We start from the raw sequence: 27,971 nt of genomic DNA, 5'->3' as shown, positions 1-27,971 counted from the left end.
ATTATGTATTGCGCCAAAAATAGAGTGAGAAAGATAAAACATGAGGCCATAAGAAATTTAAAGAAGTACTACACTACTAGAAGACAATTTTAACCTGTCCCAGTTTAGAAATTAGGACATCTAATAGGCCATAAATTAGATATGACTAGCTTCGTACTATTCTAGCTGCAGATGTTATTATGTTTTATTTTTCCACTGTACAAACCAATTGATCCGCAATTGGTGAATTATCCTCCAAATTTTGAGTTAAGGATCGTAGATCTATCTTGTTTATCTCCTCACGGGTATAGACAAAGATTCCACGTACCATGCTGCAAAATTCCCTACATCATACAGAATAAGGAACTCGATTCAATTTGCAAAATAATGAAATATACATACAAGCCTACAAATTAACTATAAGTTGAGTCCTTACTGCCATGGATCATCTCCCACGAGCATCATGTCGCCCTCATCATCAGTGAACGCGATCAGCCAGTTTTTGTTAGAAGTCATTAACTCACCATTGAATTCAAAAATATGATCCAGTTCTTTTATCAATTCATGATAGCCGTTGAACTTGGTCAGGTCCACAGACCTCCCAGCAGCAATCCCTTGCTTGTGAACCTGTTTTGATAGAAGCCATAAGGTAAACATTTGCATATATATTTCCAGGAGAACAAAAATCTAATATAAGCAGTGAAAACCTTAACGCATCTTCTGGTTGAACCGCTCTGAAGCTTGCACTCAACAATGTGATCTGAATCCATAAAAAATTTCTCTTCTTCCTCACATCTAATTACAATATTAGACGATTTTTGGTGGTTCAATTGCTGCAACGACAAATCAGAGCCAAAGTCTTGCAGTTGAGCTGATGAAATATTTAGCTGTCCTTTTGGTCTATACATGAAATTACCATCTCTCGTGGCTTTCTCAGTCAGTACAGGGTTGCTAGTGAGGGAGATACCAAAAAGTTTGCAAATGCCATCTCCTTTCGATTTTACCTCAGACTGGTTTAAAGCCAGAGGATGTATTTGTTGTGCCGATAAAAAGGGAGAATTATCAGCATTTATGGAAGGCAAAATCCAACTTCCGAGCTGATAATTAGATTCAAGATTCTGCACTGTATGATTCTGTTTAAGAGTGCCAGATTCAAGATTCAAAGAATAATTATGCTTCATTTCGTTATCTTTTGTAGAACAAAGCTCTGCATTGGATTCCAACATGTTGATTGAGGAGCCTGAGGTCATCTTGGATGGAGAACACCAGTTGAGTTTTCTTTCTTGACCAAAAGCATGCTTCATTGGTGGGTCGGTATTATTAGGGTGCAGTTCAAGAAAGGATCGACCAAAGTCATAAGATTCATTTATGGTGTCCGGTCCTGATGTTGAGTGTTTATACTCCACTCCAGGCACCACTTGAGAAATTCCATTATCAAATACAAATTTTCTCATATCAAAATAGGTGCCATTTTGATCCTTGTCTTGAGATGGAGTCCATCCACTAGAATTATGAACAGTGTCTGAAAAATTATTCGCTACAGGATTGCTTCTCAAGGTTGGGATTTCTTGATCTTGTAGTTCTGACAACTCATTATCTGTTGAAACATTTGACAGTAAGACCATGTTTGAAGCTGGAAAGCTGAAAAACAGGAAAGATGGCCCATAGTACCTTTCTTCATTACAGAAGAGGAATCTACAGCTGGAAAATTTGAGCGGGGCCTCTTGAATCGGCTCTTTGGAAGGGGATCTATAGAAGGGGCCAAAGCAGGTTCAATTTCCCAAGGGGAAACCCTAACTGGACGTTGAAGAGGAGAATTTTCATCCCAGCGCACCTACAGAAAACATGCTCAGTTTGAGCTTTAAAAAGTAGATAATTTTCCAATTCTGATAATTATATGCTAGTACCTTGAGGCATCTCCAATTTGAACTAGGCCACCTCATGGGATTACCATGTTCAACTCCAATCACCGTGCCTGCAAACCTAGCAATGGACAAAAGAAGCATCTTAATGGAAAAAACATACAACCCCATCATCTATCCACTATTCTTTCATCCTTTCAGTTTCTAGTATGATCAGCTACATAGGCAAAATTATAACTAATTAAAAAATATACTTCTGCTCTGGAGCCTCTTCAGCTTCAAACCTCATCTTGAACCTCATCCCTATAGTAAAGTTGTTCTTAGCAGACTCCGTATATTTGTCCACTGGAATAATGAACTCCGCAGGACTAGTCCTGCAATAAAAAAATATACTGTCGATAAAGAAGCTATACAGATAGAATGAAAAATGATAAATATGTTATGGCTCATCCACATTACTTGGACACGTTAGATTTTCCATTTGAGGAATGTATATATCTATATGATTGGAAGGTTTATCTCACTAAGAAGAGGATAATTATTTTTCTAGATTAACAAGTTAATAGCCAAACATAACCTTTCAGAAACTACATAAAATAAAACCACAAACCTTGGTTTGTAGTAGATAGTGAACATTGTTCCCGTTGAAACAGCATGCCATGCAGTAGCAAGGATACCAATATGCATACTGTGGCTAGATATGACAGAAGATGGAATATTACATGAATGTCTCATAGCGCGTCTTACTCCAACACGAAGCTCCCCAGTTTCACCTCTATTTATAAAGTTCAGAAATCAGTCAGGCTTTATGTTTTTCAAAGAATCAGTTGTTATTGTTGGCAACTAAACTGAATAAATCCTAAACAGTCACAGCACAAAGAGGACTCACCCAATGTGCAAAGTGCTATCACAGTAATTGATTAAAAAATGAGGGCATTTGCAAACCTGAGAAAGATGAATGCATCTCCTGCTACAAGCTTTTTAGCACTGACAAAGTGACTCCAACCACTCTGAAGAAGGTGCCTCCTTGGTTGACCTGCCATTTAGATTTCAAGGTAATATTGCTAACATAACTCAGTCAGTTTTCAACAATATCAATTGGAATGCTAAGAATAAGCAAAAACAATGGAAAATAAGAGTAGTGTGTTCTTTAACAGCTAAACAGCAGAAGATTTGTTACACTAAAACAGAGCAGCCCAAGCGCAGAGGGATGACTTTGGTAGACATCCTCTAACCAATTTAAGATATTAAAAGTTCACACAAAAGTTTTCAAACAACTCCTAAGGTCCCTTTTGAAATGTAGCTATAAAAGCACGCCTAGTATTGCTTGCATACGGAAAAATACACTTCCTGATTTCAAAACAAGTTACCTCGAAATATGTGGCGAAAACGCCATTCATTTCCAAGCAAATCCTTGGCAACCAACTCCTGAACAGGAGGTTGTAAAGACAAGTCCTGTGAGTCAAGCAGCACACAACACATCAGATTTGGTAGATATTAAAAAATTAATGAATATAGAATAGGTAAAACAACAAAGACTAGAGAAGGGGATTCAAGACCAGTGGAGGAAGACATTCATCGGCATGGCGCCTCAAAACTGAAAATCCACCATGAGTACTTGTATCAGAAGCTGTAAGCGTTTTACAAAAGGAACACACTCGCGGACGTGTTAATGGAGGCAAAGCCTTCTTGTCTGCTGAATTCTCATCTTGCTGGCAGATCCACACAACACAACACATGATTCAATCACTCCATCTTTTTTGGATTTATATTTCAAGTAATTTCAAAGGAAATGAAAAATAAAAACATACTTCAGATTGAGGGAGCAAAGTAATTTGAGCAAAAACTTCATCCGTATCAGATTCAGCCTGAAACAAAAAAAGAACAACATTAAACTATCAAACCCCTAACTGGTCAAGCAAGTGTTAATCTTACACCAAAATGTACCTTCAATAGGATGTTGACCACACGGCATAAAATTTTCCCTGGAAGATCATAAGCTGGCATTTGCTGATCAGCTACCTGATTCGTCGACGCCTCCACCTGTAATGTGATTATTTCATAAAAAATCTACACCAAATAAACCATAAGCTGAAAACACAAATGCATCTTCTAAAAATAAACAAAAATCATAAAACAAACCTGTTCGATATGACCTTGAGGAAAGTAATAAACAAGGTCTCCTTGGCGAGGCACCGTCACCAAAGGACCAGCACACGCGTGCCACAGCTCCTTGTACAGTGCATCTCCTGATGAATCTGCGGTCAAGTCACAACAAAAAATTATAATCAAAAACAAATTTCTTAATTCAGAAATCTATACTATAATATGATGAAATCAGGCATTTCTAGCAGAACAGAAGAAACATTTACCGGCCACGGCGGTTCCATTCCCGATTTCATCCATCAGAATCCGAAAATTCAAATAATGTTTAAAACTCGATTACAAATAAGGCTCTTTATTAAAGCGTGTTGCTGCTACTGAAACAAGAAATCAAATAACAATAATAATAACAGTCGTTTGATTCATAGACGCCAACATCAACCACTTTCTGAATCTTTTTTTCCTCATCGTCTGTCTCGATTTCTCTCTCCTCTGCAATTATCTCAGCAACAGTTGCTCCCATTACCACTCGTACACTGTTTTTTGTGCTTGTGAGTCTGTATATGTCGCCTCACTCACAGTGACCTTTTTTTATCTCTTCAATTTAATTTTTTAATAATAAATAACTTAACCTGCTGCAATCAATTCGGACTGAATTATTGTCTGCTACAGAACTTGATTACCGGTAGCTCCGGTAACTGTACGTTCTTTTGCTGTTATGTCCTCTGTTTAACCGGCAATTAGAAGAAGAGATAATAGAGTACTGGAGAGAATAGACGGTTTTATGTAAACGGGCGTTGCGGTTACCGCGGATGTGTTTGATTGTTATTGGTTGGAGAGTAGACGGTGTTTGACTTCTGTGACGGAAAGTGGTTCCGATTACAGGATGAGATTGTTGTCCCGATATTAACAGACAAGAGGATCGGTGCGGAAGAGGAGATTTTTCTTTATAAGGAGAAAATCATCTGTCAGTTAGGAAAATGACACGTGTCCATTTTCTTTGCAGTAATTGTGGTCTTGGAACTTGTAAGTAGAGCTCATGCTATTAAAAAATACGGCTTAAACCTAGATGGTCCTCTACGTTACACTTTTTTTTCGAAAGTCTTTATACTTCATTTTTATATTAACTGATTTTTCTATTTATCTATTTTCGATTTTCAGATTCTTTTTGAGTTTTTTTTAGTTTTTTTGTCTATAATTTTTTTTTCTCCAGTCCTTCTATTTATAATTTTTTTTTTCCTCCAGTCATATAAAAAGACTGAAAAAAATTCAAAAATAATTGAAAAATAAAAAATAAATTAATAGAGAGATCAGATAATATAAAAATGAAATATAAATACCTATGAAAAAAGAAATATAAAATACAGAAGCCTCTAGATGGATTTGAAAAAATACAAAAGCATCCTAAGGCATAAGGGGAGCTGTTGAAGTGCTCTCTTAGTTTAAGTAAGATAGTTAGTTAGTTCAGACGGTTTTGATATAGATAGTCGTTTAAAATTAAAATTTCACTTTTTTAAAAAAAATCAACTCAAATGAAGTTAGTTTAAATTATAGTCGGAATTTGTATAGTTTTATTTTCTGTAAAATACCTGCACTTTGAGTGAGAATTATTTTGAATGAGTGGTCTCATAGTTGAGGCATGTCCACAATCAAAAAAAAATTACAAAGGCGTATACAGAAAAGAAATGTATCGGATGATTGGGTTAGAGGGTGTTTTTCTTGTGTTAGTTAAATACTGAAATGCTAACAAAATAAAAATAGAAAAATGGAACAGCACAGCTTAAGGCCCGCGACTTGGTTGGTTTCTAATAATCAGTGGTTTAAAAGCAGAATGTGTGCATTTATTAATGAAGTGGTCAAAACTGATCAGATCCTAATGTGATAAATTTTTTTAGTGGACTATTAAATACCGCCTTTTTTTTACTATCCACCGTCCCTATTATTACTCAAACACCTTTTATTCTATTTTTATTTTAAAAACAAAAAATCAATACTCTCAACTCATTCAAAACCCAACGAAGGAAAATTGCAATTATTCAGTGAAAATGTCGAAAAAGGATCGAGATACCGGACAGAAACCTAAGGTAAATATTAGGGTATACACTAGTCTAAAATAAAATAGGAAGTTTGGGATATTGTTTGGAGTTATTTTTTAGCTAGAATTTCATATAAAAAATTTCTCTAGAAAAATAATAGTACTATATTTCTACTTTTATAAGTTACCAATTTTTGTTAAAAGAAAGATATATTGGTCTTCTTCTTTTTTTCAGGAAACTCTGGCGGAGTCCCTGTGCTTCTCCAATATCGAACCCAACCACGTTGGAGAGACTAGTCTCGGCTTCCCACATTTTGTATTTAATACAAGCCTTTAATAACTCAAAATGCTTTCAACAAATTCCATATATGAGTAATGGAATTCGAAGTAACTGATTTTTATTTCATACTCCCTCCGTCCCACTCTAATTGACAAAATAACTAAATTACAATAACCAATACAAACTAATAAATAACATAGATAATTACTTCTATACCCCTCTATTGATGATGGAGCTAATTAATGCTATTAGTATATTAGTCAAATTCTCATTAAATATTCACCTTTTTCCATAAAAAGTTTAAATTTAAATGAGGGTAAAGATGGAAAGTTAAAGGAAAAAATTATAGTTATGTTAGTTTTGTCAATTAGAATGGGACACCAAAAACTCCATATTTTGTCAATTAGAGTGGGACGGAGGGAGTACTTGTTATCTACACATTGATACTAACTGGACTAACCCGTAATGGGTATATTGGTCTAAATTATTACCACACACCTTAATTATTTATAACATTTTAAAAGACAATGACATTAAATTTTAAATACATTTTAAATTTAGGCATCGTGAAATCAAGAGATTTGTGATGAACAAATCTATAATCCGTATCTCACCAGTTTAAAATGTCAAATCTAGATACGGCAATGTTTATTAAACAAAATAAACACGTGTCCAATTGTATAGTTCATCTATTTAAAAAAAATCATAATAAATTGCTATAAAAACTTGTTCAATATGTTTATTAATAATATGTTCAACTTCTTTATCATATGTTTTTTAAGGCTTAATTCCTTAAAAAACCTCCACCTTGCATTTTTTCTTCGTTTATACCCTGACCTTGTAAAAACACCATTTGTACCCAATTTTGGGTTTTTATGTTTCATCCCTACCCAAAAGCATTAAATTGTACTCTTTTCATTTGGAAAAGAGTTTAAAACATACTTTTTTCTATTTTAAAAAATACAAATAAATTCTTAAACTTAAAAAATAATCAAATACATCCAAATAATTAATTAATTTTTTTAATTTTATAAAATTAAAAAATAATTATTATTTTAATTTTTAATTTTTTTTCGGAAATATATTTTAAAAAAATTAAAAAAAATTGGAAATATTTTTTTAAAAAATTAAAAAAATTATTATTATTTTTAATTTTTTTGAAGAAAATGATATTTTTGTACTATTAATATCTAATTAGTATATAAGTTAAAAATGAAGGATTGTTTTACAATTTTTTTCAAATGAAAAAAGTACAATTTAATGCTTTTGGGTAGAGATGAAACATAAAAACTCAAAATTGGGTACAAATGGTGTTTTTACAAGGTCAGGGTATAAACGAAAATAAAATGCAAGGTGGGGGTTTTTTAAGCAATTACGCCTTTTTTTAATAAAATGATTACAATTAAACAGTAAATCTCCTAAACAATCACAAACTTTCATGCAATAAACAAAAATTACTAAGTTAAAAATGTTACATGAGTATATTTGAGTTGCATGTAATAAATTAATATGTTGACAAAATTGAGCAAACATATTTTAAACAAGTTTAATCCTTTAAACATGTTATTTAACTGTGCCATAAACAAATTGATCAATTTATAACCCGAACTTATATAAGCTCAATCCTATCTTACTTAACTCCATGTTGTATTCGTGTCGTTGTATAAGTATAACCGGATGGTACCAAAAATTGTTAATCCTACTAAATACCTAATTGGGGCATTTATAGATTTGATAAACTCTGTAAGAATGAGCAAGATAGATGACGATGATTAAGTATTTGTTTGTTGTGGTGAAAGTGCATAAATAGGTAATGCAATTAGAGTTTGAAATAAAAACCTTACTTGCCCGTTGCAGCAATGTTCCACCTATCTATGCTTATATACATATGATATGACACACTGTTTTTGGATGAGAAGGAACATAACGTACAACGTATGAAGACATTGTCTTGGTGCATTGTACACCAGAACCTGCAAATTCAGCATCTTCAAAATGTTTAAATGACTAAACTTTTATTATATAACCACACATTTACCAATTGATTTTGTCAAAATTCAACATGTCAAACCCAATTCATGTGCAATTTGAAAATTTCAACCATGCTTTCTTAATTTTGATAAGTCTCGAGCTTTTATTCTTGCCTTTTGAATCGGCAACAAGATGGTGGCAATTTAACATAAAAGAAGACTATAACTCAACCAATTGAGTAAAAAAAAAAGTCTGCAACTCAAGTTTATAATAAAAAATGTAATTCTCGTAAATTTATTTAAATTTAAAAATAGATTATTTGAAATGTTAAAAGTAATAGTTAGGGAGATGGCAGAAACACATGTGATGAGTGAATGAAGTATGTGTACAGTGCAGAGAAGAGTGGTGCAGAGCAATGAGACAGCAACCAGCACTGAGCAGTCTTCCCCACCAACGCCTATTCATCAATATAATTTAATTTTTCTTTCTATTTTCATTGAATTCCTCTTATATCACTTCACTCCAAACTTGCCTTATTTCCTTAGTTTTTTGACTGAATTATCCTTGCAATTTACAATTATTTAAATAAACTTTATTATTATAAAGTTTTTACTTTTGCAGAAGTACATCATTTTATTTTTTATTTTTCCTCAAAAAAAATCACACTTTCTATTTAACCACTTAAACACTACTTTTAATTTTTATTATAAAAAATGTGCATTTAGAAAAACATAAAATTACCTCACCAGAGTCTCGTGATCGGTCATTGGATCAAACCACTGACACAACAATTTTTAATTTTTTGCGCTAATCAATTGAGCTACCTAAACCAATTTTGATAAATATTTTTCTTTTTAAAATTTCAGAAAATTATTTTTTCGTGCCAGTATTTTTATATCTTTCAGATAGTTATGTCAATTTTTTTTGTTTTTTTTATTCATTGACCAATCTTTTAAAACATTAATTTAATTAATGTTTGATGATCAAATATATTTATTAAAAATATTATATTTTTAGTAGTTTTCATTAATGATTAATCTGATATTTTGTTTCATTTGATTATAAAAATAATACTATAATAAAAATTAAAATATTAATAATAAAAAACAAAATCGACTGTAATTTAAATATATTAAAATTATAATTTAAAAATATTAGCCATAAATAAAAAAATGAACAAAGGGTCGCGGTGCTTGATGAACAACGTGCCCTCTGAACTTGTAACATAGTTATTTAATCCAATTTTTACTTGTTTGAACAACTAATCCAAAAGCTATTCATTTTTCGGCCATATTACCCCATAATTTATATTTTTATTAGAAAAAAAACAAGTTTAAGATAATTTTATCATAATAATCAAGAAATTTTCTATTTATTTTCCCACATCTCTCATTTCCGATTTGTATTTTACGCGCTTTAAAAATACAATTATGAAATAAACTGACAAAAAAATGTTTAGTTTTGAAGTTGGTTGTTCAAAAAATAAAAAGTGAATTATGTGTTATAAATTCCGAGGGACCCTTTAATATTTTTGGAACAAAGGATCAAAAAGCCCCTTCAACTTGGCACGAAATATCAAAAATGTCCAAGGTCATGATTTCGGGTCAAAAAACACCAAGAGTTCCCATTTTCGGTCAAAAATCCCCCTGACATAAAAAGAGAGTGACATTGATAATTTAACCTAATTAACTATACTTAATCCTAATTAACCTTAATTAAAATTCTAATGAATAATAATTAATTAAAATTCTAACTAATAAAATATTAGGGACCTATTCTACCATTTTTCTTTAATTAAGTTTAATTAAATTCCTAATTAATCTAACTAATTTAAGTAATCTAAGCAAACTTATCTAACCTACCATTATAAAAAAGAAAAACGAAACCTAATTATCGCCGCCGCCAACCTCCATCTCCTAACTTCAACCACCATCTTCAACACCAACTGTTCTTCGATTCAACAGCAACAATGGACGAGCAGAAGTTGTTATTAGAGTGTAGCAACAATGGACGAGCATCGGTTGTTCTTCGAGGAGAAACAGAAGTCGCCGTCTCCGCTCTTCTTCCTAGGTCTTTATTTTTGCCGATAAACAAGCAGCTGAACCCTGACCCAATTGGATCCTCACCTGGCGTATGGATTTCTGGAGCTGAATCTTTTTCCCTTTTCCAATTTCAACTTTGTAAAAGAAAAAGAAAAACGGTGATGGGCGGTGGTGGAAGTTGTGTGGCGGCATGATAAGTTAGGAAAGATGAATTAGGTTAAAAAATATGTTTAGAAGATGAAAAACAAAAATCCAAAAAGGTCCTTAATTTTTATTTAAAATTTTATATGGTATATGAAGTTTTAAAATCATAAATGCTAATTTAAAGAAAGAAATTAATATTAAAGACTACTTTGAACCTTTTACCTTTTATTCATGGAGAGCGAAATACACTTGAGGAGGTGAGAGTGCGGGAAGCTAATTGATCCAGTTTCGTGACTTTGGGCATGTTTGATATTTCATGCCAAGTTGAGGGGGGTTTTTGATCCTTTGTTCAATATTTTTGCCTGTAATTTCCATTCAACTAGTTATGGTATTCGCATATCTGATCAGGGAAATGTAAAAAAGCAGAAGCAGCCACTAAACTGAACTGAAGCATTTCCAAAAATGGCGGAACAATTCTTCAGTGGCGGTCAACTGGAAATTACGGTCCGCCGTTGCTGTCCAATTACGCTTCTCTCCGGTCCTCCTTCTAGGTAAGTGATGAGGAAATCATAATAGTAATGCTAACTAATTTCATTTATTGTAAGTTCAATTTGTGAGACTGAGAATTAATTAGGTAGAATTGCAGCGGGAAAACGTCGTTACTCTTTCAGCTGGCATTAACCGCCGCGATAGCTGCTGAGCAAGGTCCAAACTCCGTCGTATTCATATGCAACCGCAGCAAGCTAGAAACTAAACCGCCTTACCTATCTCAGGTAGCTTTTGGCTGTCATTTCAGCCTCTAAATCAACCTTGTTTAATTAATTAAGTAATTTGCCGATTTTATTGCACAGGGCATCGATCCATCTTCTGATGCCTTCGGACGCATTCAAATGAAGTAAGAAAACTCTTATTTTTATAAGCATAATAGGGTTCCGACTATTAGAGTCTCAATTATTAGATGTTAGTTGCAGAGACGCCTTAGCCATCACGACTAGACCCTCACTGGCAAGAAAGAAAACTCTTTCGAGCGGCTTTTTATCAACTAATTTTATCATTTGTTCATTGATTGATTAGTTTTGTGAAGGTATGTAGATGATGATGAAGGGATCAAGAAGTACTTTGCTGCATTCCACTTGTATGATACATTTCCGTCAGTTGTGATTATTGATGATTTTGGAGACTTTTTTACTGAAAGGTATTTATCTGCTTTTTTAGTTTCACATTTTTTCTCCTTTGTATGTTTAAGTTGATTTGTAAAATTGTGTTGAAGGAGCTGCCAGGAGAAATATGGGAATCCTCGAGGAAGAGACTTAGCGATGGCTCGGATTCTTGCTTTGTGCCACAATGCTATAATGCATGCAAAGTGAGGTTCACTTGGCATCACATACATAAACAATACACTTGCCTGCTTTTTTCGATCAATTTTTTATAACCTGCAATTGGTTTAAGTTTGAATGTATGTATATGAATGTATAGTGAGAAAGGAGATTGCAAGCTTTTTCTTTCTGATACGCAACATGGAGATCCCCCGAGGTTGCTCTTTATCTATAAAAGATGGGTTTCATCCATTTTTACCATTAAAGGTTTAAACCAGTTATCCAATCTTATGTGTTTGTTTTTGTTGGGTATGTGTCAACTGGCTATAATTTTGATTAAGTTAATGCTGACAATGAAGGTGATGGCAAAGGATCATTTCTTCTAAGAAAAAACATCAATTCAGGAAGTGACAACAACTCTGCGAGGACAAAAACTGCAAAGTACTCCATAGCACTTCAATATCTATGTTTGGAGGGGATCATTGAGGACGATGACAATAAATCATGATGTTGTTCGCTGCAATATATAGTAAGTAACGTATGATATGCAGATTAAATTACAGTAATAATTTTGTGATAATGTCTGAGGATATGTTTAGTTTGTTCAGCCTTGGGAACTGTTAGGTGAATTCAGGTCTATTTTAGAGCTTTGTTTTTCAACCATTTGATCAGCTTTAACCTCTCCCAACCTCTAAACCAAACAAAACATGGCCTTATGTGTTTTCTTCAATCTTAATTCTGGTTATAAAGGTGTTGACACTTTTTAATTAAAAATCTCATATTTAGTACTGTATACATGCAGCATGCTCCAATCCAGGGGATAAAAGAAACGGCTAAATAGTTGATATTTGAAAGAAAAAACACACACATACATTTCACAGTTAATTATTCAGTATATTTAATAAATATATATTCTAAGAAACATATTCACAGAATTTTTATGAATACTGAAGTCTTCGGCACTCAGGTACGCTGATACTCAGGCTCACAGAACTCTCCTCCTAGATCGTCACAAGCCTCATCCAGGAACACCCTATAACAAAGCATCAAAGAGCAGATCGTTGTTAATAGATTAATTCCATATCTTGTTCAATTCTAAAGTTTGCTAATTGAAGGACCTATATGTAAAAATTTGTAAGCATGGGATATTAAGATCATACGTCTTCGGACCGTCATACTCTAAGTACTCTCTATCTATCTGCTCTGTTGCAGAGTTAACAGTGGTGCTTTTGGCTTCTGGCTTGAGCTTGGCCTCGGGATACATTTCAACATCGCAAACTTCCCCTCCTATTGTCTCGCAAGCTTCAGCTGGAAAAACACTGCAATGAATTCAAATTGCATCCTACTAGTTAACTACCAAAAATCAATTACGTTGATAGTGAAAAATGACAAGACATACGAAGAAGTCATGGAGCTGTAATCAACTGTTGATGAATTGTCGTTGGCAACTGGTGCAGTAGCTCTAATTGGAGAACATCTTGAAGTCTTTAACTTTTGGATGCACCTCCGTGGCAAGGTGGTCGACATTTTAGCTGCTGGTACAGTGTAGAAGGGTCTTGGCGCTAGATGCAAAGTCGCCTGCATTTTTTCTTTTCCGTTGTTTATTTGCAAAGGGTGTTTGAAATTGATGCGGCTACTGGAAGAAGAGGATCCAAAATAATAAATATGTTGGTGAGATTAGGTTGCGAAGATATTTTCAGTGAATGGATAAGGCATCTGATTGAGAATGTGGTGGTGAACTCTTTAGAGCTTTGGATATTTAACTTTGGTTTTTAAATGTTTCAGTAATCGGCAAAATGACAAGGATTGACTTGTAAGTTTTCGTTTATTTGTATGCATTATCCGACTTGATGTAACACTTTTTTTTAATATATATTTCCATTTTATGTAGAAATTGAATATCTTAAAATCCCACTCTGCAATTGCTGTTCCATTTCTTTTACTTGAGATTAAATATGGATTCATTATTATGTGGATATGCAAGCATTATCTGCAAATGCCCGACTTGACTATAATTATCTAACAAAATTTCATGTTCGATACCGTGGTTGGATTTGAAACTCTTAGTAGTCGATTTTATATTCAATGAGATTCTAAATTTTGGCATTGTCGTTAACCAAAACAAATACTGTTTCAAGAATCTAGCTTTACGTGGAAATCCTCTGCACTTTGAGCAGAAATCCAATATCTAAAATATGCACCATACTAACAAAATTCCTCTTTAATTCCTTTTCATGCTACATTGGGATAAACTCAAAAGTATTCAACAAATTTAAAAAATGATTTAAAAATATTCGACTACATTTGAAATTATGAGAATAAACCACTTTAAGAACCTTAATATGATAAGATAGCATCCTAAATTCGTCGAAATAAAAATAAACTAAAGAGTTCATGTCAAAATAAAGACAGCTAACCAAACCCCACCATCATCTGCTGAGAACACAATAATAGAGATTGTCCCACATAGTCATCAGTAAAACTGTTTCTTATTTGGCGTTAGTAATCCCTTTTGACTACAGCATTAGTTACAAGTCATGTTTTCAAACATTGTATACTAAATTACAAGGGTAAAAAAATTCAACTGTTCGAAAACTAAATAGGCTGCAATTATATGCACCCATGCCTTGGCCTAGGGGTGTAATCGAGTCGAGCATCTTGATGCTTGAAAATTTGAAATCGATTCAGCAATCAACTCAGGTTGCTTGAACTCGAATTAAAACTCCATCAATATTGAGTACATTTTTAATCAATTCTGAGTTGCCCGTGAGTTAACTAGACTCGGTTACACCCCTACCTTGGCCTCCCACAAGTTGCAATTGCAAATAAGTTAAGAGAACACCACAACAATTGCAAACCAAAGCTCAGAGCAAAAATGCAATTCCCAAAATTTGCAGATAAACTTACATTTCTGTTAAAAACTGTGCAATTGGGATAGCATGAGAACAAGTTCATCACTGGAAGGCCTATCTGCAGGCAAATCTGATAGGCAAACAACAGAAATTCTGACTGCCATCAGCATCTCATCTTCCTCACCTTCTTCCCCAAGAATACTCTTATCTAGTGCTTCCATTGCCTCCCCAGCTTGCTGCAAATGCCCGAGCCAACGACCTAAACTTCCTCCATTGGCTGCTTCTCCAAAAAATGGATCAGTCGGGTCCCTTCCGGTTAACAGAACACCCAAAATCATCCCAAAGCTAAAGATATCACTCTTATCAGTATACCTAGTATAATTTGGTAGGAAAAAACATTACATTTATGATTAGAATTATATACACAACATATTTATATATACAAGGAAGCTAAGTAGGAGATACTAAATTCAATCATTGTTTTCTGTTTTAGAAACGTGTCGGAAGTTCAACATTTCGGGCATAAAAACTTCATTTTTAATATAAAAAACCTTAAAATAACATTGTTTTGCAGTATCCGTTTCCAAGTGTTATGTTTCCACGTATCCGCGTCCGTGCTACATAGCTAGGAAACAAGGCATGGGTATTTTAAAGAAGCTATAGCAATGCTTTTCAATTATCACAGAATTTAGGCTCAGTACAAAATGAAGCAATGCAAATATCACAAGAAGTATTTAAAGTTGATGTACGCACCTGCAATTCTGAAAACACTCGGGAGCAGTGTAACCAGAAGTAGCTCTATCCAAATTCGGCATGAGCTTAGCCAATCCACAATCACCTAACCTCGGTTCAAACTCAGCATCCAACATCACATTTGTAGGCTTCAAATTGTAATGCAAAATCTGAGGAACACATTCAAAGTGAAGATATCTAAGCCCCTTAACGATCCCAACAGCAATCCGAAGCCGAACTTCCCAACTGACTTCCAACTGATTCTCCCTTACCCTAGCCATTGCATCTTCTAGACTCCCACTTGGAACATAATCATAGACCAAAGAGAACCTATCAGACTCCCTAACATAAGCCCTCAAACTCATCAAATTCCTATGCCTCAGGCTGGCTAATCTTTCAAGCTCCTGCTGAATTCTTCTCTTGACAGACTTGTTCTGCCTCTCCGGCGAGCCACTCTCAAACGGCTCGAGCCTCTTGACAGCAATTGTGAGCCCATTGTCTAAAACAGTTCTGTAGTACTTCCCGTTTGAGCTCGAACCCAGCAAGTGATTCTCAGTAGCAAGAGCTGATTGGAGAGTTTTGGGAGCAATTTTTGGGGAGAATGTAACAGGGCCTTTGAGGACTGGCGTTCTGTTCATGTAACGGAATAAGCAACGGACCACATAAGCACAAAGAAGGGCTCCTGATAATCCAGTTAGGATTCCTAAAATGACACTGAGTAGGATTTTTTTCAGTTGGCTATCGAACTGAGATGGCCTAGAAGGTGACGGGGGTTGATCAGTAGAGAGGTACCTTGTCATTCTGGTTCTACTGCTTTCTTGGTGGCATTCTATTATTAACAAGTGAAAGCAAAAGCTCAACAGAAAAACCAAACCTGAAAGTTTTCCGGCGAGTTGGGGACTGCATCTCTTTTTCTCCATCTCCAAGCTACTTAGTCAGGCTAAGAAATTTTCCGGTGGAGTTCCAAAACTCCGGCTTAAAAGAAGTTCAGTTCTTGATATGCTAAAACACAAATAGAGCTGAAAATGAATAGCTAAAGAAAATGTGTTTCAAGTGGTGTTGAACTATGAGAATCAAACTCAAAAACTTGGCAAGAAAGACTTCAAAGGAATCATATCTCTACATATTCCCATTTTTCGAGTGGTTTAACTTTAAACCAAAACTCAGTCACTCAGTCACGCCAACTGAGTCTGTTTTCAGACAGTCTCTCTCTATCTACTCTCTTATACACAGAGACATACATTACACACTGCAGATTTGTATTAAAGTTGGAGAACAAATATTTTATTTACTATTATTTAAAAGGACCAAAAGAAACAAAAAAAGAGAGAAACAGTGTGAAAGGAAAGGACCTTCCCGCCTTTTAGAAAGAGAGAGGTGGGGTCCAATGGCCACGCTGGCTTGCTTCACGACACCGTAAGCGATACATCATCGAACCCTGTGCTACAAAAAGGAAACACGGTTCTCTTCATCTTAACCGTTGGTTCGGCAAATGGTTTGGTTTGGGTTCCCCATCAATCAATTCTCATGTGTTCTTTTTAGTGCTTCTGTTTTATATTTAAGTATCTAACATATGCGGTCTTATCGTGGGATTAGCAAATTCTTTTTAGTAATTGCTTTACTTTTCACCACCACTACTTTATCTTCTTTTCTTATCTCTTTAAAATAATTAAATTTTAATTGAATCAATTCTTTGTTTCCACTCTTACTTTTTAAATGTTTAGCACTGCGTTCAACAGTTTATTACAGTTTTGTTTCTATTTACTCAACTGCTGTTAAACAGGTAACGCATTGCAACAACAATGCATACATTAGTTGTTCTTTACCCAGAGCAATCGGTAGAAACCTTCCATCATATCGTTGTGAAGGTATCGAATGTACCACTACTGGATAGAAAATAAAGTCGACGTAAAACACAAAATCACGATAGAAATACCCCATTAATGAAAGAGATATATTTTAAAACTGAGATGTGCAGCATCTAATAGAAAAAGATACAGTTGCCAAGTATTTACCAGAAAATCACAACAAAACATAAACAATTATGGTACGTTGGTAACGCAATTCGCTCCCCCTCAAATGCAGCAACAGTAGAAAAAGTGGAATAAATGCATCCAAAAAGTTGCAACAATAATAATAACCTTCACTACCACAAAACAATGTACAAAATACACAAATGGCCTAAACTGAACCCTCACAAAGACAAAATCAAAACAAGCTGAATTAGCAAAAAGAAAAACATCACATTACAACAGCCCCTTTTTTAGCAGTATAAAATACAAACCTGAAGAGGCGCTATTTTGCATAGATGCCCATGAGGCAGGCATGCCAACCTACCACTACCACTCTAAATATCATCTTCAATGGAGAACTCGCTCTTTCAACTTATAATATTTACTTACAGAAAAAGCAATACCTTTATCAATTTTTCATTTCAAATCCCAACCTCGCTGTAATTGGCCTTCTTATATTTACCTTTTCCTAAAGCGTCATCCATTGGAGTCCGATAATAACACGAGAACATCATGTTCGACAAAATTTGAATCGACTGCAAGCTCAAGGGAGGTCTTCCCTTCCCCATCGACAGCCCTTGGTTCTGCTCCCCTGCAAACACATTAAATGCATTAAGAAACCAGTAACTGAAAAACAATATATCCCTTCATTTCTATTTCCATCTCTGCTTCATGTGCGACAATATATTTCAATGTTGTAGAGAAGAGAAAATTGACAGGTAGATAAAGGACATGAATGCAATGTGCAAAGCAAAACTAGCAGCCTAATACTCTACTAAAATACCATGACACAGCAAGGACCAGAAAGTCACCTTGAAAGGAGCAATTTTGCAAATGCAGATCGTCTTCTGACAACACAACGGTGAAGGGGAGTCTGGCCTCTAACATCAGTTGCATTTACATTTGCACCATACTGTAAAAGGAGTTCTAACATCCCAATATCTGCAGTTTCACAAGCAAGATGAAGCAAGGAACACCCATCTAGATCACCCACAATTTGGGCTTCACCACTGCCAGCCAAATTTAAGGAACTAGTGGATGACCTGTCCAATGAATTTCCTGTTGAGCAGGTAGAACAGTGGTCAAGTGCATGCTCTTGCAGTAGCATCACTTTAGCAAGGGTTAGAGAAGAGCTACAAGATGCTTGCTCATACACAGCATTTACATCTGCTTCGTGATCAACAATTAAACGGTATACAGACTTCTTGTCATTGGCACGAACAGCTTCCCACATCTGTTGGGACACTGAATGAGGATATTGACCATCTCTTGGCCTGCAAACAAACATCTTTTCTGCATACTGAAGAATAAAAAAAAAGGATTTAATCCCTAAAAGTTTTAATGAGTAAAAACTTGAGTAAATGAATCTATTCTACTGTCACCTAATATGTAACTCCGGGTGCTGCTTAGTTCATTAATGTGGTGGGCCATGAAAATACTGTTCATCTTGTCAAACCTCTCTATTTTATTATACAAGTATAAAAGGGAGAGAACATAAAGGTCGGAAAAGACAACTCTAAATATTGGCTCAAATTTCTGTTATAAAATACCAAGGTCCAAGTATCAAAAGCATATACAGATTCACTGGATCCATATTGTACACTTATATAAGCATTGCTACCAACAAAAAAAAGGCCTGATATAAGTCAAGTAAGAAGGTAAACCTTGTTCACTTAAATAAGCATTGCAACCAACAAAAAAGGCCTGATAAAAGTCGAGCAAGAAGGTAAACGGACCTTTGCATGAATAAACTTCTCCTTTATTGATATAGAATCTGAAGGATTTGGTTTGCCAGTAAAATGCAGCTGTGACTTATCAGACTTGTATGAACTTCACCGGCATATAACATTAAGGAACGTTAGCACCACAAAAATATGACCAACTACAGATAACTGATGAAAACTTCAACTAAATCAATAGGGATTCTTACCTTGCAGGAATGAGATCAACCTGAAAGGTACTTTTCGATTGCAATAACTCCTCCCAGACTGAGTTAGCAAAGGCATTTCCTAGAGACTGAAACAAATTTATAACAGAAGGCTCCCACACTTTGACATCAAGTGTCAGGGATCTGACCTGCGATTAAATTCAAAACACGAATAAGAGCTGCACAAGAGGACAGACAATGTTCATATCATTGCCAGATAAAGAATTTAGTTAGTATAACCAGAAGCACCCATTGCCAGATACATTTCCATGAAAATGTAATATGCCCAATCTTGCTAGTATAACCTTAACACTTTAAAAAAAGTGAAAAGTTGAAAACGATATAGTCTTTTTTACTGCATATGATTTGCTTAAGTGATAATCTTGTTAATTCATAGTCAGAAAAAATCAGCCCCGTTGTCCCAATATATCCAGAAGAACCAAACTAGCTGGGCAATATGGCTTTTGCTTGGCTATTGGCTGCCTATAGGCATTCTCCAACTGATGTTTAAGGCATGTAGCAATTGAGCATGCGAGCATAGGTCACAGGTCAAGAAGAGATTGTTTAGAAACAAAATAGTTATAGTTAAATAGTTACCTTTGAAATGTGCACACCAAGATTACGGTGAACACCTGAGCATTCGATGCAAACAAGAACACCAAGGTTTAGAGATGCCCAATCTGGCTCTGGGGCACCACAATCAGCACACTTGTCATTTCCAATTACTCTTTGCAGAACTTCAATTGGTTTTTCTACATTGCATCGTTGCTGTTGTTGAATTCTTGATGGCCTTTCATGATGTGAACCAGCAAGGTTCCTTTCAGATGCATATTCATCAACAGCAGAGTGATCATAGTCGGCACTTTCAAATGAACTGCTCTCACTAGTGGAACGGTGATGACCACTTCCCATTGGACTGGAAGTAAGGCACTGGAAATTGGACTACTACAGTCAAAACGTCTGGTAATTAAAGGCCAACAATGATTACAATGCTTTAAAATTTACCCTTTCGGGAGCCTGAGAGCTGAGAAGTGAAGCAATAACTCCTGTTATTTTTTCAATCCAATCCATTTGATCTAGCGCACTCTCTGCCTGCACTGACAAGCATAAATAAACATTATTAAGATTCTATTCTTGAAACAACCAAAATTATACATTGATTCGCTAATGTCTAGCAAAACTGTTTGTGGCAATTAAATATTGTGCAGAAAAACTTACTCCAAATTACAATATCTAATCTACATCTTACATCATACCTGCAAAGTATAGTTCTTTGTTGGTGAAATAATCCTGAAGCAAAACCGTAGGTCTGACTGCTCAGCGTCGACCTTGATTGTTGATGTCAAAAGGTTGACGGTGTGATGAGCAACTGATTTTTCATCATGCACCCCCCCATGATAATGGGAAGACAGCCAACGGCTCAACAGTCCAGATCCAAGTTCGGAGCTGTTCCTCTGACCAGATAGTTGACTACCAGAACTCTAGAAATTATTCAAACGCAACAATTAAAGGCAGGAAAATAGAACACTCAATCTGAAAGCAGCATCTTTTCCAACTAAATTACTTACAGATGATTTGCTGCACTGTTTGCGATAGTAATACAGCATTCCTCGGCTATCAAGAACAAAAAACCGTCTTTTCCAGTCTCCTCGCAAGTTTGAGGAACGTTTTGATAGATAACCTTGTCTAATCGTTTGAACCTGACATTTTCCTCGCCATATTAGAACTAAATGTTTGAAATGAAATTTTCATGTGACGCCGTAAGTATTTTAAATCCAGTATCAAATAAGAATTATATTCGTCAAATCAGACATTATAATTCCATACGTTTCTATCCAAAAGCCAGGTCAAATTAATTGGGTACCTTCCCTTTTGCTGCAGATTGCATAACTGCCTCAATCATTTTATGTGAACTTCTACCAATGGCTTGTATGCCATCTCCTCCAATAGGAGATCCATTAGAGCCATTTGAAGATAATCTACTCTCACGATCAATTTGCCTTTTGTATTCTTGCATCCTTTCGTTGAGTGATGCCTGCTCATAGTTTGACCGCTCTCTAGATTGTTGAGCATAAGTCAGAACCTAGGAAACAAGGGAACTATTAATTCCTCTAAGCTCGCCAGATAAACTTTTTACTAGCAAGATTGAAATTTGTGAGGAAGAAAAGAAGAAAATAAAACAAATTAATTAAGAAAGGCATATATATCCAAAAAAAATTACTTTTTTTTTTGTATCAGACATTTTGAGAGAACAAGGAGGTGATATCATTTCATGGCGGTTCAATGAATTATTGGGTCGATCGGGATTTGAACAAACTACTGCCAACGAATTTACTGTCCGTCACCATTAACCATTCGTGCATCGACCCATTTAGCCTACTATAGCATTTAAAGGCATTTGGGAATGAATAAAGAATCACCAATAGGGTCATCAAAGAATTAGCTGCATGATATGGCAGGTATTAGCTTAACCTGAAGATAACAAACCGGCCATCTCTATGTACCATCCAGCAGTTCACTTTACTTCTGTGAACAACAAATCATGCCTCATCCAAACTCTAGGAAATCATCACATTAACCTCCCTCATCATGTAAAGTATACCAGAAACCCCAATTTTTAGAAGTACACCCACATGTAGAAGTTATGCATTTGCTCTTAGTTACAATTTATTTTTACTCGTACTGCTAAACTTTGCTTTAGCTAATAAATTTTAGAAGAATTAGTATGGAGCAGAGCTTCCCTAAGCACAATAGCTGGATCTTGTTAATTTTGCAACAATGTGGCACAAGTTTAAAGAGCTCAAACATAACGCGTATGCGCTACTGTGTAACGAACCTGATGTATGTACGGCTCCATTTGATGCAACAACTCATACCCCTACATGGAAAAAGGGTGTTTAAATATATTTAAATAAAAAACACTGAAGAGGAAAAGACGTCCCACTATGCTAGTATCTACCTGCTTGAAGTAACGGAGATGCGCATCCATTGTTCCGCTGACAGCCTCTAAAAATTCAAACCTCTTCTTTGATTCAACAGTAGAAAGAGCTGTCACCTAGAGAAAAGAAGGGGGCAGACTAGTTACTAATCTATTGCTGAATCTGAAACATTATTTAAAAAGAAAAACTATAATAAACAGCTAGTTTGGGATGTTAACTTACTAGATTAAATCTAGCTTGCTCAAATGCAGACCTTGAGGCATGAAGTTCCTGAAATATCAAATATATAAAAACTGTTAGATAATTAAGATATATAATATAGCTATGAGAAAAGAGTGCAGTGACTAATTTTTGAAAAGAAAACTTTCAGAATACCTCCTCTAGGAGTGCAGCTACATCCGTCTTCGTGCCCTTCCTCAGTGATAAAAATTTCTCTCGAGCCTATGGCATAAAAGAACATTAAGACCAATTAAAGCAACTGCTTCTGCCATTCAGAAATTATGGAGATAGGAAATAACCCAGAATATTATATCCAATTTGTAAATAATTCAATTGACTAAAAAAAGGATGTAAACTTTTAAAACATTCAACTAAAGACAATTGTAAAACTATACTTTAAGAGCCCGTTCAACAAGATACCATTTGTGTTATACAAGGAATTTAAACCATACCAAAATTTACAACCCACAATCCCATGCTTTTGTTGAATTGGAAACTACATACTTCCTAAATTGATAGGCAGTATTTTCACTTTTCTTATCCCAAATTCTAGGTAATCGTTTATTACTTGAATAATTAAATGCCATATATACCCTCATTAGCTATACTATTATTTCATTAAAAAAATATTAAAAGATAAAAAAGTAAATATTACATTAAATAAGAGTAAGTATGGTATTTTTAATAAGTTTACTCATTTTGTCCAGATAAATTAAATTTCTTAGAACTTGCATTTGTCCTAAATTGTTTATCAATTTGGGATAGAGTGTATATATTTATCTATAGAGAGAGACACACCTTTTGCAATTATATGGTTAATAATAATACGTTCAATTCCAGCTAGCCTGGCACAAGTGAATACATTTTTTTAATACAGATAGTATGTCTTCAAAACGCAGAACAGTAATCAAGGAGGAATCAACATTTCAAGTGATACTAAGACTATTTCAATGATTTTGAATGTAAAATGACTCTTGGAAACCGAAAAACATGAAAATGACATCAACTACAATGAGAAATTATGAGCAATCTAACAAAGAAAAGCACCTGATCGTAAAGAAGGCTGGCCTTGTCAAAGCGCTTTCTTGCTTCCTGCACAAACACAAGGTCTTTTAAACTATATAAAAAAAAAGGAGAAACATCCACGAGTTGGTATGTACAAGAAGAATTGGATGACCAGGAAAGGAGGATAAAAATGAATAATCAGGCCAGGAGAGAGAAATTTCCGAAAATACAAAGAGAAAAAAAATAAATCCTAAACAACTAATTACTTGAAACAGCCGTGAAATATGCATAAAAAGGATTGAAGTAGTTATTCAATTGCAGAAAAAAAGCTCAAAAAAATTGATGGCCATATATAAATTCCAAGGATTGCATAGCTTGCATTATCATGAGGGAAAATTCAAAATCCCATTGTACCTTGACCTCATGCAAATCAATATTGACAAATTGTAGTAATCTGTCATTCAGCATATGCTCAACCTGAAAAAGGGGAAAATAAAAATCTCAGGACTAAGGTCAAGAAAAACAAGCATCTTGCGATTCAATAACAGTTTACAGGCAGATTCATGCAATAACATCTTGTGATAATGTTTAAGTCAAGAAATGTAATTCGCCTCTGGTTATATTATATAATGATTACAAGACAAAATAAAAGCCTAGAAAGAAAATGATTTTGCTGTTTATTTAGTACAGTCCTGGAATGTATAGCAAGTGTTAACCAAGAAGCTTGGTGAAATGATACAAGAACTTCAAAAAATAGCATTCAGTTGGTATCCTAACAAACAAAGAAAAAGAAAGGCAAATCACTATATATGATTTTGCTACGCACGTCAGAATTACCTGAGATCGAAGAACTTCTTTATATGTTCCAATTTCTCTTAAGGCTATGGTAAATTTGGTCATAACGGGGCCTACAAGAACAAACAGATATTCCACCAATAATTCCAGTGTCTCATCTTAAGAGCAACCAGACATTGCTTCTTATTATATTCTTTTAGAAAGAAAAGAAACAATGCTAAACGGAGTCACTTGCATAAACAAGAAAACTTACCTCCAAAAGCCAAACTAATTGGATCATTATGCCCTCCTCCAAAAGTTTCTAGAGCACCAGCAAACGCAATATCCCCATCATATCCCTCCCCAAGCCCTTCACTGCAAGTGAGCAAAATACATACAATAAAACACTTCACACGAACTCATTGATCACAGATACTATAGTGAAAGAGGAAATTGATGATTAAAGGAAATGAAGAAAGATGCAGTTGTGTTGATAGGCATATAACGCACAGGGGAGAACATTTTTCAAGTATGTACTTTATGTATTGTAAATTTACAAATTGGTTGAGTCCCATCCATATAGTTTAAAGGAAAGAAAGTTACAACATGAAAGAACTTTAGAAATACCAATAGTTAACTCATCGCAAAGGAAAAATTATCTAACCGCCTCCACCCACCCCCAACTTAAAAACAAAAGGAACTTCATAATTATCTATTAAGTTAAAGATCATATGTCTCCAGACCTCAGTCGGAGCAATTGCAAATTTGATACGAAGGCTCTTAAACATAGTAATTAATAAAGAAAAACAAGTTAGACCAGACACAATCATAGATGCTTAACTGGAGTTAAAAAGACATACGTGTACTTCCGACATCCTTTGTAGAACTTTAAACCCCTATCCCTTAACACTTCAGCATTTTCCTCCAAGGATTGCATCTGTTTCACCAAATAAAATATCAATAAGACGCTATACTTCAAATCAATGCACACTAAATTAATTTTGATTGCCTACAAGCACTCGATAATTGCCATCATCCATACAATTTGTTTGGCAAATCAAGCTCTAAGGATCATGAATAGTGCACATAACAGTAAAAAAAACAGTAGAAATAGCAAGAATATCTAGTAGAGAAGCAGAAAATGTCTTTTGAGGGGCACTTCATATAGTAAAAGCTACTTCTGAGACCAAATTTTATACCACCAGACCAGGTAAAAAAATAAATACACAAAGGTTCACGTGTGGAGTCCAGAAAAATAATTAGTTAAAAAGAAATCTAGTAATTCGTATCTCAGGATTAAAAACGATTCACATGTGTTTGTAATCTCGTTAAATGCAGATCCATTTTCCATTAGCTCCTTAGGAAACAGTATTAATTACTTAATTAAACAAGCAAAGTTTCCATTTACATCTAACTAATTAAATATAGAAAGAGCGAGGTTCAACAAGTATATATGTTAAGCAATTAATCATGCTGCTAATTCAGTTCGTAACAGATAAAATAATCAAAGTAACTAAGAAGAAGGGGCAGACTAACCTGCTTGCGAAACATAGGAGAGTCATCGAGCTTGGCGAAAGGCATTTTGAATAAAAAAATCTTGTTTGTTTTTTATAACAAATTGTATTAACCATTAGATTTCAAAATCTCTGCCTCCTGAAATCTTCTCTTCAACTCCGATCCTCGACTATATTTTAAAATAATTTATTTGAAGATAAATTAATAATAAACCGTATCAAGCTCGATACGCACACCTTCCTGTTGTTGGTTTTTAGAAACCCTAGGAGAGCAAGTACAGGCAAAAAATGGAGGGAGCAAGAAACCCTAGAATGAGCAACAAAACATAGATTTTTGGATCGATTTTGTTTTACTTCACATTCTCATTAACATGTAAATTTCGAAACCAAACACAGGCCTAGAAAAAGGTGTCATTAAAGGGAAAAACAGAGAAAAATAAAAGGGAACCTTTTTTCTTTTCCTTTTTTTTTTTTTGCTCTTTTCAGTTTTGCGAGGCAAATTTTTTTGTAGAAGATGGCGATTTTAACAGAGTGGGGGAGAGTGGAGTACAGAGCTTCAAACGACGTCGTTATTAATTATGAATGACAATGAGCCACTGACAATGGTTACCTTTACACCGTCATGGGCTACGAGGACGACATGTTTTATCAACGTAACTTACAAGCGCGTGTGTAATACGAATGTATCGGAATAACTTTGGTTGGAGTTAAAGTCGAATTAGCCAGGCTATCAACAGGGGAATCAAATAATTATTAGCAAAACTAATGTTATAGCATATAGTTTTTAGGATGGACCGTCAAGCTTTAATTTCAGTAAAGCTAGATTATATGTTTGTTTAATTTAGCAGCCCTTAAGTGATGATAAGTGCGCGTGGGGGTATCCAATCTGAAAGATGCTCTTTGTAAGCAGCGGGTCCAAGAACTTAGCCAGTTTTGGCCATGGCTTGATTACACTATTAATTGTTTTTGTTTTCTTAATTATTTACGTTTATGTTGTAGACAGCGAACAAAATCGTTAACTATAATAAATAGAAAAATAAATAAAAAGTTTAAGAGAATTTAATAAAATGCTTAGTATAAAATTAATCAGCGGAGTCTGTGGGACCAGTAAACTGCTCCACTGGAAGCACGCCCCACGCTTATGTAGCTGAGGTCAGGTGCGAGTGGTCCATATTTCAGAGTTCAGACAGATATTTTTCTCCCTTGTATTTAAACGACATATATTCATAATTCATGTACCGTTTCAGAAATCAGATTTGTCTTGGTGTATTATTACTTTATGAATTTGAATATTAATTTGTCTTTTTAATTCATATGCTGGGTTTTTTTATTTTCTTAATTTTACCAGTGAAATTAAACTTACATCAAATCAGTTAATCCAATTATGTATCAACTAACCTTTTATATATCATTATTTTAAAAAATTGGTATTTTCATCTAATTAATAAAAAAATTGAAAATTTATTTTAGTGTTAACGTATAAATTTGAAAGACAAGTTGAAATTTAAGGTTTTTTATGCATGCTTACATAGTAAAAAATCAGATAATTCTTAAAATATCATGGAGCATTCTTTTGAGCTTGATCAAATAAATATTTTTGTGATAAAATCATAATTATTTCTGAATCATTTTTTTTTACTTATTAGCTCACATCTAACCGGGAGCAAAACAAAATATATGAACATAAACCTAATACATATAACATACATATATATCCATATACAAAATTTATGTAATTATTTTTATATTAATTTATATATCTTTTATCTTTTTGCATATTAATATATTTTAAAAACTATTGTGACTATCTAAAAAAAACTATTGTGGCATCAATTGAGAGTATAGACAAAAATAAATCTAATAATTTGAAAATTTAAAATATTTCAAAATAGAGTGAAAGGAATGTGGTAAAATACATTGCATATGTTTATTTAGTGTGATTTAAGAAATTTAAAGTATCTAAATTTTTTTATAAAAAACTTGTGAACGGGAATTGGCACATTTGGAAGTATAGATTGAGAAGGTAAACGAATCGAGTGAAGCCAAGTATTTAGAAGAGTAAGATTGATTTATTTTTTTATATATCGAATATTTCAAGAGTTTAATCGAGTCTCATTTTTATTTAATTGATTTTAATAAACTAAATTATTCAACAATTTAATGATTTTAATAAACTAAATTATTCAACAATTTAATAAAAAAACTTAAATACTATATTTATTTATAGTAATAAATTTAAGTGATCCATAATATATCCATTTTTAT

At 34.2% G+C, this 27,971-nt stretch overlaps 5 protein-coding genes across 7 annotated transcripts; 1 reads left to right on the top strand and 4 right to left on the bottom strand.

Moving 5' to 3' along the window:
• Window positions 1-20: 20 nt before the first annotated feature.
• LOC126674032 (auxin response factor 2-like) lies at window positions 21-5,026 on the bottom strand. 2 transcript variants are annotated; one of them, XM_050368396.2, is made up of 14 exons: window positions 4,217-5,026; window positions 3,984-4,105; window positions 3,789-3,884; window positions 3,653-3,709; window positions 3,401-3,553; window positions 3,212-3,296; window positions 2,787-2,877; window positions 2,452-2,616; window positions 2,096-2,215; window positions 1,887-1,962; window positions 1,651-1,813; window positions 687-1,576; window positions 416-606; window positions 21-323 (listed from the first exon to the last, which is right to left on the bottom strand). In XM_050368396.2, the coding sequence occupies exons 1-14, from the start codon at window positions 4,245-4,247 to the stop codon at window positions 185-187; spliced, it is 2,379 nt and encodes a 792-aa protein (XP_050224353.1). In that variant the 5' UTR covers window positions 4,248-5,026; the 3' UTR covers window positions 21-184. The 2 variants fall into 2 exon arrangements, with proteins under 2 accessions (XP_050224353.1, XP_050224354.1); XM_050368397.2 differs by having other exon boundaries at window positions 3,984-4,099; window positions 4,214-5,025.
• A 5,088-nt stretch (window positions 5,027-10,114) lies between these two features.
• Window positions 10,115-13,626, top strand: LOC126673789 (uncharacterized). Of its 2 annotated transcripts, XM_056104967.1 has the most exons (8): window positions 10,115-10,361; window positions 10,825-10,967; window positions 11,063-11,189; window positions 11,268-11,311; window positions 11,501-11,611; window positions 11,687-11,779; window positions 11,893-11,999; window positions 12,092-13,626. In XM_056104967.1, exons 2-8 carry the CDS (start codon window positions 10,879-10,881, stop codon window positions 12,238-12,240), a joined length of 720 nt encoding a protein of 239 aa, XP_055960942.1. In that variant the 5' UTR covers window positions 10,115-10,361; window positions 10,825-10,878; the 3' UTR covers window positions 12,241-13,626. The 2 variants fall into 2 exon arrangements, with proteins under 2 accessions (XP_055960942.1, XP_055960941.1); XM_056104966.1 differs by having other exon boundaries at window positions 10,115-10,967.
• Window positions 12,554-13,316, bottom strand: LOC126673790 (light-regulated protein, chloroplastic). The gene is made up of 3 exons (XM_050368058.1): window positions 13,132-13,316; window positions 12,893-13,051; window positions 12,554-12,765 (listed from the first exon to the last, which is right to left on the bottom strand). Exons 1-3 carry the CDS (start codon window positions 13,314-13,316, stop codon window positions 12,696-12,698), a joined length of 414 nt encoding a protein of 137 aa, XP_050224015.1. The 3' UTR covers window positions 12,554-12,695.
• A 576-nt stretch (window positions 13,627-14,202) lies between the features above and the next one.
• On the bottom strand, window positions 14,203-16,609 carry LOC126673788 (inactive leucine-rich repeat receptor-like protein kinase CORYNE). Its single transcript, XM_050368055.1, has 2 exons — window positions 15,338-16,609; window positions 14,203-14,956 (listed from the first exon to the last, which is right to left on the bottom strand). The coding sequence occupies exons 1-2, from the start codon at window positions 16,234-16,236 to the stop codon at window positions 14,647-14,649; spliced, it is 1,209 nt and encodes a 402-aa protein (XP_050224012.1). The 5' UTR covers window positions 16,237-16,609; the 3' UTR covers window positions 14,203-14,646.
• Window positions 16,610-17,438: 829 nt separating this feature from the next.
• LOC126673787 (ADP-ribosylation factor GTPase-activating protein AGD3) lies at window positions 17,439-26,207 on the bottom strand. Its single transcript, XM_050368054.2, has 19 exons — window positions 25,729-26,207; window positions 25,053-25,129; window positions 24,467-24,567; window positions 24,256-24,326; window positions 23,833-23,895; window positions 23,461-23,505; window positions 22,570-22,635; window positions 22,417-22,464; window positions 22,215-22,310; window positions 22,092-22,133; window positions 21,120-21,338; window positions 20,824-20,955; window positions 20,512-20,736; window positions 20,261-20,347; window positions 19,853-20,185; window positions 19,259-19,404; window positions 19,065-19,158; window positions 18,141-18,628; window positions 17,439-17,920 (listed from the first exon to the last, which is right to left on the bottom strand). The coding sequence occupies exons 1-19, from the start codon at window positions 25,771-25,773 to the stop codon at window positions 17,806-17,808; spliced, it is 2,493 nt and encodes an 830-aa protein (XP_050224011.1). The 5' UTR covers window positions 25,774-26,207; the 3' UTR covers window positions 17,439-17,805.
• Between the last annotated feature and the right edge of the window lie 1,764 nt (window positions 26,208-27,971).

This window comes from Mercurialis annua, linkage group LG3, assembly GCF_937616625.2.
Source record: "Mercurialis annua linkage group LG3, ddMerAnnu1.2, whole genome shotgun sequence".
Lineage (NCBI taxonomy): Eukaryota > Viridiplantae > Streptophyta > Magnoliopsida > Malpighiales > Euphorbiaceae > Mercurialis > Mercurialis annua.
This window is presented reverse-complemented; position numbering and strand designations above follow the sequence as displayed.